Here is a 12,861-nt window from a genome sequence, read left to right on the forward strand (position 1 = left end):
CCCCAAGAGATGGCAAATCCAGGAAGTCCTTGTCATGGACTCAGATGCTCAGTCTCTCTCATTCCCTCCTTTGCTGGAAAATGCCACGTCCCGGCCCTGGTGGGCCACAGGTGTGAGCGCCTGTGTTCTTTTGGGTTTTCAGTCCAGAGCAGGGCTCATCAGTTCCAAGAAAAAGAAAAAAACACACTGCAGAAAATTTTCTCTGCTTCAGCTGGCTAAAACAGCTAACTAAAAGCCAAGGAGAGCTGTCTCCTGCTGTCTGTCCGTGCAGCAGATGGCACAGCCCAGGAGCAGGAATGCAGTGAGTGCAGTTTCTGCAAACAAACTCTGCAGTTCTTTCCCCCCCCCCCTTTGCTCTCAGAACCAGTCCTAAAGGTGCAGAATTCAATATCCAGCACAAGCAGAACAGACAGTTGGAGATACAAGCACCATATAGTCACCCTAAGACATGTGGCTTCAGGAGTCAGATGGGGAAAATATATTTTAAAAAGCCAGGCAAAAAAGTAATTTTCGTGGATACAAAAAATTTTACAAGTATACTTTTAGAATAGGAGGGTAAATGCAGAAGTATGCTAGTGAGAAAATGAAGGTAGAGGGCATCAGTCTAGTCATGAACATATGTGTAAAAAATATTGAAGAGAATTTTGTTAAAGGATGTGCAGTGTAAAGGGGGCATCCAAGAAATGACTGTGTCTTCTGAAGTGCAAAGAGCAGTAACTCAAATAAAGGTCAACTGTGCTTAATTCCCTTTGTCCATAGAAACCTTTGTGAACAGACTTGGACCACTAAGTTCATGATTTACAATACTACTTATACATTTTAATTACAATCACAGAGAAATTATGACTGCAGTTTCCAAAAGAATAATTTTATGGGGAGAAGTCTTGCCCTTCTTTAAAACATACCTTATTAGATAGTGTGGATAACTTGTATGGGTTGGTTTCAAGTATATTTAACTGTGCCAAAGACAAGGACCGCATGTTTGAATTCTTTGTTATTTGTTATTAAGTTGTATAAAGGTTATTGCCTCTGCATTTACTTTTCGTAAAATTGCAAAGATATTTCATAGACAGGTTTTTGATTGTTTGTTAGAATATAGTCAAAAGGTCATTGCAGCTTTGTAAGTAACAGTAATAGATGAGAATAATACTGAAGAGTACCTTTTCTTGTCATCAGACATGGACATTCAATCGATATAGTAGCCAACACAGATGAGGCCAGTTAATTTACTGTGTGCCCAAGAGCTCACAGATTCACAGAGTCAAAGGGAATGTGCTTCAGCCCAGCCCTTTTCAGATCACGGCCTTTTCAGATCAGCAGCTTGTTCAGAGGGATATCCAGAATAGTTTTGTATAGCTAAGAACAGAAACACAATCACCTTTCTGGGCAACTTGTTCCCATATTCAACTATCCTCACAGTATAAACTGTTTTTTCCTAAGTTATAGTTGACTGTGTCTTGGCAAATAGAGCTCACTTGGCCATTCACCATTCAGTGTTCTCTGTCCTTGCAGCAGTGAAAGCACACTGCAGTCATAATAAAGGGAGGCATCTATTTTTTTAGTAGATCTTTCTATCTATTAAACTTCATAAGCAATCAAATCAAGAGATCCAATTAGATAAATGTCAATTATTTTCTTGCCATTTTCTTGTTGACAAGAAAATAAATACTTTCTTTGCTCAGAGATGGAGTATCTTACTCAGCACAGTAAGATTTATATCCAAAATCTCAAATAAAAGAAAACCTAGATAGAGGGAAGGTGTGTGCCCTAGAGGAAATGCCTAACCATTAGGAGGTCTGCTTGAGTCACAGTTTACATATATTTTATGTGTTTGATCTGTGTTCAATTACATACTGTGTGGTTGATTAGGAGCTTACTTAGTGAATGTTAAAGAGCTCTAAAAATTGTGTGGTGTTTCTCAGAAGTGGACAAACTTTGAAAGAAAATTGAATGTCCCCTTGAAGTATCCTGTCATCTCATTTTTGGGTTTTTGGGTTTTGTTTCTTTCTTTCCTTCTTTTTTTTTTTTTTTTTTTTTTTTTTTTTTTTTTTTTTTTTTACGAATCAATTTATGTGACTATTCCTCTTAAGTTTTAAGAAATCACAGTTTCTTTTTTTCTTCTTTTTTCTTTTTTTTTTTTTTTTTGGATGAAGAGCAAAAGGTTCCTCTAGATCTATCCATTTCTGAGGAAGAGAAGTTAAAGCCATCTTGACAGACTTCATGTTGTTTGCTTTTGTAAAGTGCAGCTTTTTTACTTGATTCAGAAGACTGTGGCCTAAACGTAAATCTTTTGAATATAGTAACTCTGGCAGTCTGAATCACAACATCATAGATTAGTTTGGGTTGGAAGGGACCTTTAAAGATCATCGAGTCCAATCCCCTGCAACAAACAGGGGCATTCTCTGCTAGGTCAGATTTTTCAGAGCCCCATCCATAGGCCTTGAAAGTATCCAGGGAAAGGGAATCCACCACCTCTCCGGGAAACATAATTAATTAGTGCTTCATAGCCTTAATCTTAAAAAAAATTCTTCCTTCTGGCTAGTCAGAATCTACCCTCTATTTCTTTAAAACCATTACCCCTCGTCCTCTCATTATGGGCTCTATTATAAAAGCCTGTCCTCATCTTTCTTATAAGTCCCTTTAGGTACCAGAAGGCTGCAATAAGATCTCCCATGATCCCTCCCAGATCCATGTCTGTTTTGTACTGATGACCTCAGTACTGGATGCTGGTGGGGTCCCACCAATGCGGAGTAGAGGGGCAGAATCACCTCCTTTGAAACTGCTGGTTCCCTGGTGGATCCTGAGCTATAAGAAGAAATATGCTTCTAAGAGAAAAAAACCAGATGTTAAAAAAAAAAAAACAAAGAAATGCAAAACAGGAAAATTGGGTATCTTAAGTGATGATGAAGAATTTTAAAGACTTCTTCATAGTGTGTAATCTAGTCATTGCAGAGTACAAGCTATTAAAACGTTTGTAGAACCCCTGTTTAATATGAGCAACACGCAGAAAGATAAACACTCTAGTTACAGTGTGTGTGTATAATAAAACATGTTGGTGAGAGATAATAAATTATTTTTCCTGTTTACCTAAACTTTATAGATCATAGATCATTACAGATCTATACAGATCACTGTAGACTTCTAGTACATGGCATTCATTCCAAATCTAAAAAGGCATGTAATACTTCATTGGAAAAAGATTTATGGTTCCCTTGCTTTCCAGGGTACTGTTAAAATTTCTTGTTATCTTATTACCTGGTTTTCTAAAATAGCTTTAGTATTTTTTATTTCTTTTTGTTATTTTTTTAAATTTAGTGCAAGTCTTAAGTCTCTCATATATTTAACCTTGTTTGTCACTTCCTTTTCTCTTCCTCTTTTCCCTTTCTCTCCTTTCCATTCTAGTCTGCAGTCCACTTTCATTTTTCCTCTCTTCCCTCTTCTCATCTCTCTTCTCTCTAGAAAATAACAGGGAGCTACGTCTCAGTGAGATGTAATTTTTCAGTGTAATGTTAACATTACTTTCATGGCTCAAATAAAACCCCCATTCTCCATTAGCTCACTGGCTAAAATTTAAAGTCTAATTTCTTGGCAGATAGTGTTTAGAAGAGGTGTATTTTTCAATAGAAGATTCGCTTTGGGCATGATCTTGTGTCCTCAATTAATTCTATTCAATATTCTATTGAATATTTTGATAAGCTGTCATTTCCTAATTTGGTTTCGTTACATACCTTTACTGCAAATCAAAATTTCTTATATCTCCTATTGTCATGCTTATTCTCTCTGCTTCTGGTCAACTAACATTTTACCTTTTCTTCCCTCCTTGCTGCATTAAAATGGAGCAGTAAACCTGACAGGTGAGAAGTGAAAAATAATCACTCTTCATTTAATACAGAAGAGGAGAAATAAGAAAAAAAAAAAGTCATCATGATAATGGTCTAAGACAAAGCATCTGTCAATCTTAAATGAATGTAGGCAGCAATCTATCAATATGAGGGCAACTGCTGTGTTATTTACAGCACTGAAAAGTAATATAATACAAGCAGCAAAGTTTCACTGAGGTTTTTTTTGTGTCTTCATGGGGTAAATTTTCAAGAGATAGCAGAGCTCTGTTGTCTGTAGCAATGCTCATATGGTTTTATTTGTGTTTTAGTGACATGCAAGCAGTGGTTGTACGCAATAACCAATGTTCTTGAAATAATCAGTGGTTGTAGTTGAGGCATTAGCTGCTCTAAATCTTCGTATTGTTCAATGTACATAAACTGAACACGGTCAGTTGATACAGTTAAGATATACAGTTATGATACAGTGATACAATTGGTCCTTTGTGGATTTTTTTCCCCCTGCCTATCTCAGAATCATTGCATAATCTGGAAGAATTGTGATGTCTTCTATAGGTTGGAGAGATTAAAAAAACCATAATATTCTTCTCATTAATAATGCAAAATACACCATTCTCTTATTCTAAAAGTATTCAAAATATTCAGATACATGATTAGAAGACATTTTAGTTTTCTTATTAGATTAATATGAAATTGCAGCTTGGTACTAACTTTCAAGTGGAAAAAGGTTTAATGAAGCTTGTCCTTGGACAGTTCCAAAATCTTAAGGGGACTTTATACTCCTAGACTTAAAGAGAAGAAAATACAGATTAAAAGACTGTACATCACACATCTTTAGTAAGAAGAAAGAGCACTAGAACATAGTGCTACTAGTGCTAGGAGTTTGGAATAGTCAAAATTAAGAGAAAGGAATCTCAAATGAGTTTATCCATACTAATTTTGTTTTTCAAAGCCTAAAAACAATAATCAGGTTTAAATTTTTATTGCTTCACTAAAAAGAGGTTAATACATATGTTAAGTATTTGCTGGAGAGCAGATGGAGTGTTTTTACGATAAAACATTTTTATTTTTCCAATAAAACCATAGGACTAGTCACTTTCGAAAATTCATGCAACGGTTTTGCTTTTTGACATTTTGCATAACTTTTGAAGTCTCACTGTATGTCACCTGGTCTTCATTATTTCAAAAGCAGCAAGAAATTGACTGGAGTAATAACAGATTTATCATTGTCATATTGTGAGTCAATTAGGAAAAAGATAGTGTTATGTTAACTTAAATATTGGGGACCTGGAAGACATTCTGCTATCGTTACCCTTAAAGTAATCTCAGTTCTGTTTTTGCAACATAATTCTTCCTCTGTTTGCTTCTTCATTTTATATTACGTAAAAAATATCAGCCACATTGTGTTTTCATTCAGGACCCCAGAGATAACTAGTGAATAAAGATTCCACTGTCTGAGTAAAAGCGCAGAGTGGTAGCTACTCTTCACGTAATACAGTTCTCCATGTTTTACATCAGATAATAATGTGTAGAGATAATGGGAGTAAGTTTTAACAAAAATGTCAGTGAGAACACACATGGAGTCTGCTTCTCTCTAAAGAAAGGGAAAGACAACTTTCTTTCTCTTTTTTCTCTTTCCTTCTCTCAATTTTTTTTTGTTTTATTTTCCTGTCATTGCAGTGAAAGTCTTAATTTACAGATCTAAGCCTTGAATATGTAGACCTGATAAGCCATTTGAAGATTGCATACTTCAGCTATTACAGAGATGAGAGGAAACAGAGCAAGTTCTTACATCCTAGAAAGTGAAAAGAATAGGTGTCTCCTCGAACAGATGTCTTTTGTACTGCTCTTCCTCGTATTAAAAATAACCTAAAGAAAGCGAGTTATTTTTTATAACTATGTAGAGCTCTTGTATAAAATAAGAAATATTTAATGACAAGAACTTGGGGTGGTCTAGCTCAAGAGCTGGCTGCTTTTTTAGAAAGGTATAGCTAGACAGCATATAAAATAGGAGAACTGTCTGAATTTCTATACACTTAATGTTTTAAGGGTAAAGTCTTAGGATGACCAGAAGGATGTTCTGAAAGATAAGTTTAGGGCAGAATGCAGCTATTTTCTCTCTGAACATTTTACCACTGCAAATTGTAGTTACCCTACCCACCACACATAATTATATTACCTTTGCACTGGATCAAATATTTTTTTTCTGAAATAAACATCTTGCCTTCAGAATATAAAGCTAAACACTCAGGCACCTATGTGAAGCTAACATCTATCTTCTGTTTATTTGTCTTCATCTTCTCCATGCAGGAAGAGGGCTGAATCTGATTCTAGAAAGAGCAGCATACCCAACAGCAAGGAGGTCCCCTCTCACCATCCCACAGATCCAGTGGAGCTGCGACGCCTTAACTTTCAAACTCCGGGTAAGAGACAATAACTCACTGAGATCTCTGTGATCACTGGCTGATTATTGGTGCTATTACAGAAAAGAAAGGCTGATTGTTTGAAAATACGTATTTTGATTGAGGGTTTGGGGGGGTGTTTTTCTTTGTTTTTGCTGCAAAATATGTTTCTTCATTAGCTTTGAAAATAATTATGTAATTTATTTATTTATTTAAAAGAAAAGCCTGCTTGAAAAAAAATTGAAATCTTGTAAAAAAGTGCCTGAAGACACATATGCTCTATGGATGTATTTTATGTGCAAAATTCCAACTTAAACCTAACAATTCTAGAAAATATTACTGGGAAATGTACATCTCTCTGTTTATTAATGATATTTTTATGGACATTTATTTGTAAATAAGCTTCCCTTTTATCTACTGCATTATCAGATAATATATTAACATCACTGCAAGTTCCACTGGTTTGCAAATGTACAATACAGAAGAGAAATATATAACTAGATGAAAGATCTTGTCGTTGAAAAAAAGGCCGTATGTTATGGTCAAGAAGAATATTAATTTGTCAGTAGTTTTGAGGTCAGAAGCAACACACTCTCAAGGACTTGATTAAATTATTTTTTTCGTTAAACACTGTTTTCTTAAAGCTCTTTAATCTGATACTCAAGAAGCACCAAGAGAGAAATATTTAAAATAGTATTTTTACCACCTTTGCAGGAGTCAACTTTTATTTAAATTGGCTTTGTTTTGGTTAAGTTATGTCCTAGTAGACTTGTTTTCTACTACAATATATTTGCATGGAGTCTGATGCTAATTAGGAGATAAATCTTCATGAGCCTCATGTTTTTTGTCAAACTTACCGCATTAAGTAAAAAAGGTAGAGAATTCAAGCTCATAAAAGCAGGAAATTAGGTGTTTGAGATGTTGAGGTTTAGCTGCTGAAGTTGACGTGATAAATACTATTAAAGGGTTAAGTGAGGATGCAAATCTCGTTCCTGGTCTTCTAAACAGTGACTGTATTGAGATGATGCTGCCCCAGAAGGAGTAGAGTAATGAATGTGGCTGAAGACCCACACTTCATCACATGGCAGAAGCAGAAAGGGAAAAGTCTGGAGGCTTGAGTTCTGCTCCAGCCTTGCTTTTTCAGTCTGTTGCAGTACATTGCTCCTAGCAGCTGGGGCAAATCAGGTGTGTTTTAGGAGCACATCTTCTAATTTAATTTCATCTTAGTGTGTGGGAATCTTGTTGACATGCTGTGGAACCTGTCTGCCATGGGAACTTAAATGCAGAAAATGCAAATAACTGAAAGTTTTTATTCACTGTCCTTCTGAGGATACAATTTCAGTGTAGGTTCATTATTTCTGGGTGAAGTTTTCATCTGCTACTCAGCACTTTTGTAAAAGTTCTAAAGGGTTTTACAGAGAAAGAAATACACATACTGTTCTTACAGTCTAGCTTATACCTAAAACAAGTAACTGTTTGTATATAGTTATATAATGGATAAAGGAAATGGCTCACTAGAATAACAGAATTGTTTTGTTTGGAAAAGATCTCTAAAATCATTAGCTCCAACCATTAACCAAGCACCTTAATGTTCAACAATAAACCACATCCTGAAGTGCAACACCCTCATGTTTTCTGAGTGATTCCACCACTTTCCTAGGCAGCCTGTTCCAATGCCTGATGACCCTTTCACCATGAAGAATTTCCAAGTATCTAATCTTAACATCCCCAGTGCACCTTGAGGCCATTTCCTCTTCCCATTGTATCACTTTTTTACCTTGGCAAAAGAGACTGCTCCCACCTGGCTTCTTTCAGGCTGTGGGGAGCAGCAGGGTTTCCTCTCCGCCTAAACCCCCGCAGCTCCCTCAGCTGCTCCTCACGGGCTTGTGTTGCAGAGCCTTCCCCAGCTCCACTGCCCTTCTCTGGACGTGCTCCAGCCCCTCAGTGTCCTTCCTGGACTGGGGACAGGACTGAGCACAGGATTTGAGGTGTGGCCTCCCCAGTGCCGAGCACGGGGCACAGTCCTGGCCGTGCTCCTGCTGAGCAGGCCGGGGTGATCTGCCCCATGACCTCCTGTCAACTGGAACATCCCCAGTTAGGCAGGACTGCTGGCACCTGAGGGAAGGGAGGCCCAATGAGTGCTTTAATCCATTCCCTGGCTACCCATGGGTGTATCCCATCCAGTCCCACACAGCTGTGCGTGTCTAAGTGGTGCAGCAGCTCGCTGGCCATTTTTTGTAGGATCGGGGGCACTTCATTCTGCTCCCCATCTTTGTCTTCGTATATACCCTTAAAACAGTTGATATTGCTATTAAAAATTTAGGCAACGAAGGCATTAATTACCTCAGTCTTTACCTCATCAATCGTCACTATGTCTCCCTCTTCATCCAATAAATAATGGAATAATAAACAGATATATAGGCCTAATTTTCTGCACTGTATTTATTTAGGTGCATAATCTTATGTATCTATTTAGTATTCATCATAATTAAAATGAAATATGAGGGAAAAAACCCTGCTGCCAAGTGCTAACATATAAAATTAATTTATTGTAATTAATTCTTCATTTACATTGAGAAGGTAAAATTATTAAAAAATGGCAGAATTTGTGGCACTTGTAGACACTGTAATTCCACATCATTGATCTGAAGAGAACGGGAGAGGATTTAAAGCATATTTTTTCTTGCTGAGCTATAGTTTATCTGTGAAGTTTTGTAGTTTTCTGTGAAGCTATTTGAGCAGAACATCTGCAATCTGTTTTTACTAGAAATTCCTCTTTGCTATAATCCTTTCCACAGATTGGAGCATTACCATTATTATTAAAAGTACAGTACATCAAATGATAATCTTTTTCCTATTATTGTGCCTCTTAAGATGCCTAGACACAGGTCAGGCTCTACCCAGCGTGCAAACAAATATCAACAAGAAAAACATCTTAGCCCAATACATTTGTCTTACTCTGTTACATTTGCTAAATAGCATGTTCATAATATGTAAACAGCCAAAATGAAATCAAGGTACAGTTCTTTTGTCGGTAAAAGCAGAATTTCACTTAACTCACATTAACGTCAATTAGGGCTATCATTTTATTAAAATCTAACTAAATTTAACTTAGGAGTCTAGATTCCACTGGAATGTTTACCCGTCTCTCAACCAGCAACACACAATCGAATAACATGCAATAAAATTTTTTGTAAGATGAACACAGAGAAGCTACAGAGAGGCTGTACATTCGGGTTATCAGCTTTGTGTGTTGGATTTTTTGTTCTTTCACTTTCAAATGTATGGGTTTTATTTTCTGCAATGTAGCAGAACTAGATAGAGGGGTACTGCAGAGAAAGAGACTGATGGAAGGGGGTAGAGCTGATGTGGTTATGTGTTGAGTTCCTTTTACTGAGAAATCTGCTGTCACCCTCATAAAATGAGGCATTTCTCAACATTGCCTACAGATAAAACAAAGGACAGAGTGGTGAATGCACTTTCAGTACAAGTGCATCAAGGTAGATGATTTGACATAGCTGTTATTCTAATTATTTAGTTTTTAGATTATAAAGCATCTACAGTTTGCTTGGAGCTTTCCAGGCAGACCAAATGCTTTCAGTGGGAGAGAAAAAAAATTTCCAATGAATCCATAATGTACAGAAGTATTAGAGAAAAAAAAAATTAAGTTACTTTGACATTGGCAGGTTTTCACTTTGAGAGGTGAATGAGACACTCCTGTAAAATTATGGGTTGTCATAAACTTTAGTACTTTAAAATATTTCTAAACAGCCACATTCCAAAAATGCTATCAATCATATATTTTGTATAAGGAAAGACCTGATTAGATACAGATATCAATAGATACCAGACATCAAAATAATTTGAAAGCTAAGTCCTTTGGGTAAATTTTAATTTGTAAACACAGTTTTAAATTACTTCAAATAAAGGTGATTTGGCATGGATTTTTGACACAAAACATGAGAAAGCAATATTTTATCTTTGGTGATATTTAGAGAATCATTTTAGCACAAATATGTTGTATTTGTCATAACATTTTCAATTCCACATAAAGATGTTATAAAATTTCATAGTCTAAACCACCAGCACAGGAAATGTCTTGCTTTCCTTTCACTTTTTATTGTCTACAATGTTCAATAATCTGAAGAGATCTAAAGAGTTCTAACCTAAAGAGTTTCCTATCTTACCTTGTTCAGAAAGCATCAAATTTATTTCTGGCTTCCCTCCTCATTGGATGGAGTAACTCCATAGATAAATTTCACACTCTGCCTTGACATTTGGAATAGCCCACAGTTCTGTATCTGGGAACAAGATCCCAGGTCCATGTGTGTTATCCAAAAATGTGTATGTGTTAGATAAGCCCATATGTCAGTGAGTGGGTCACAGCAGTGCCAAGTTCTCTTTGAGTAAACATGAAAATACCCAATCTCTCAGTAGGATTTCATTTTTAGGTCTGTTATTCTTCCATAACTGGAATAGCTGAGGTAAAGTCTATCACATTCTTACCTTTCTACAAGTTTCCTATGAAACACAGAATTAAAATCATTAACCTGGTGCACAAATTTTAGAGGAATCTATGCCACATGGGAGAGTTAAGGTAAAAAAAGAGGTAATAATTAAGCCTTACAAAAGGTTTCATCAAATAAGGCAGCCCAGCTGTGCAGAGGAAAATTAACTGAAATTAAGTAGTTTGAGTGGGTTCTGAGAGATCCAAGGCTCCGGCAGACTTCAATCTGCCAATCAGCCAGAGAACTAAATTGAGTCATGCCTCAAAAGTGACTGATTTTTTTATCCTCATTTAACTATAAAATGTGTCACACTTATAAGTAATTTTTGTAATTGGGTGCCAATTAAACAATTATCTCATTATATCTTACGAACTAAATAAGATGCTTTGAAATACAAGAAAAATAAATAGAGTTATTACAGCTCTAAGTTAAAGACTTTTTTTAAATTAGATAAGTGCTCACTTATTCCCTGAGTTGCTAAGGAATTTCCACAAACTTATTTCCATGATAATGCAGAAAAAGCATAAAACATGTTCAGAGGAAAAGGGTGCAAATAAAAAAAGGTGTGCAAAAAGTGATGTCTGGGTTTAGTTACCTGCTTTGCAAGACAGCAGAAATTTATTTGCAGAGTTTATCCACTCAACATCTGTTTATGAGAATCATGACAATGCTAAAGGAAGTAATGCTCCTTGTCTCTGTGAAAAAAACAGACTAAAATGCTTTCTCATAGGGATCCATCATACATTTAGCTCTTCATATGAACATGTCTCATATGGAGGGTTTAGGCACCTAAGAGAGGTACAGCTTCTGATGCAAATGGCACTTCTCAGATATTCATTGCTTTGAGACCTGGAGGAACCCAGAATCTGCTTAGTTAGGAGATGAAGTTGAAAATTCTTCACAAAAGTTATCCCTTTTTCTCCTCCCTGTATTTTAGACCATAGTTTTTGTGACATCTTCTTGTATATGACATTTCTAGATAAGGATCTGAAAATTAGGTTTCCACTTTTCTCACTTGAGGTGACTTCTACACATCCCTCAGAGGTGGTACTTCTGCTATGAGGCTATGGAGATCCTAAGTTCCTTGTTAAAACTCAGTCTTTGTTGCAGAAGCAGGGAAGTAGTTTTCATTCCAGAATAACTGATTAAGTTTTGAAGACCATAAAAATATTCTGGAATAAAAGTGGCATAATTTTGCAATATTATATATGCATTTGCGATTATTTTAGAATAGCTGTTGCAGAATGATACATGTCTCGAGAGATTGTCTTGTAAATTTGTCTTTGTGATTTCATGCTCTGGCCTAGTTCTAGCTCTGTGAAAACAGAATTTTAAAGTAACAGTAATTTTTTTTCATGTACTAAAGGCATTCTTGATAAATTTTCATGGATGCTGAATTCCTGCATAATCAGGGTCATCCTTACTTTTTTCCCATACTGAGTTTAAAGTAGGTGTTTTTTTCTATCTTTTTGATAAGGTTAAGTCTCAACAACCACTGGTACTGATTCCTTCCGTTTTTTTATAAAGGGATATCTTAATCAACGTAGATTGGTGTGTAGAAAAGTATTTTGTGTTATTAAATAAAAATGAGAAGTTTGTAAAGTCACAGACAACTAAGTCAGTGTGGACCTAAAGTACTACTCATTTCCTGAAGGAATATCTGCAACAATCATGTGACACCTTTTCACTTTGTGTAGATTGTAGTCTGTATACTAGCAGATTTGCTGTTTAATTTCTAACTTTGTTCTTGTTTATTGTGGCTATGTCAACCTACAGTTCCAAATTGGTAAATAAATGTGTGTTTCATAAATGTTTCTAAAAGCCCTTATCATAAAACCCTGACAACAAACAAAATCCCAATTTAATGCACTAATGACAAGCCTAAAACACCCACTTGATTAGCTGGGATAAAGAAATATAATTAACAGGTTTAATGTCTCTTAATATGCAGATGGTTTCTGACCTTGCTCTCTCAGTTTTTTCCTTGAAATTTTGGCACAAATAGTATTTCATGCTCCTTACTCATGTGTTTACTACAGATTAACCAGAGGAAAATTCCACACTGTATTTAAACTATGCATTGTTATTTAATCGTGTAAAAGGGTTACTACT

At 36.0% G+C, this 12,861-nt stretch overlaps 1 protein-coding gene across 2 annotated transcripts in view; it reads left to right on the plus strand.

Moving 5' to 3' along the window:
* The window catches only part of PTPRD (protein tyrosine phosphatase receptor type D), a 354,920-nt gene that overhangs the window by 268,893 nt on the left and 73,166 nt on the right, over positions 1-12,861 (plus strand). For both annotated transcript variants that reach the window (XM_056514163.1, XM_056514162.1), the window contains exon 20: positions 6,150-6,262. In XM_056514163.1, coding sequence (XP_056370138.1) covers positions 6,150-6,262 — 113 coding nt within the window. The remainder of the gene's footprint in view (positions 1-6,149; positions 6,263-12,861) is intronic.

This window comes from Oenanthe melanoleuca, chromosome Z (genome assembly GCF_029582105.1).
Source record: "Oenanthe melanoleuca isolate GR-GAL-2019-014 chromosome Z, OMel1.0, whole genome shotgun sequence".
Classification (NCBI taxonomy): Eukaryota; Metazoa; Chordata; class Aves; order Passeriformes; family Muscicapidae; genus Oenanthe; species Oenanthe melanoleuca.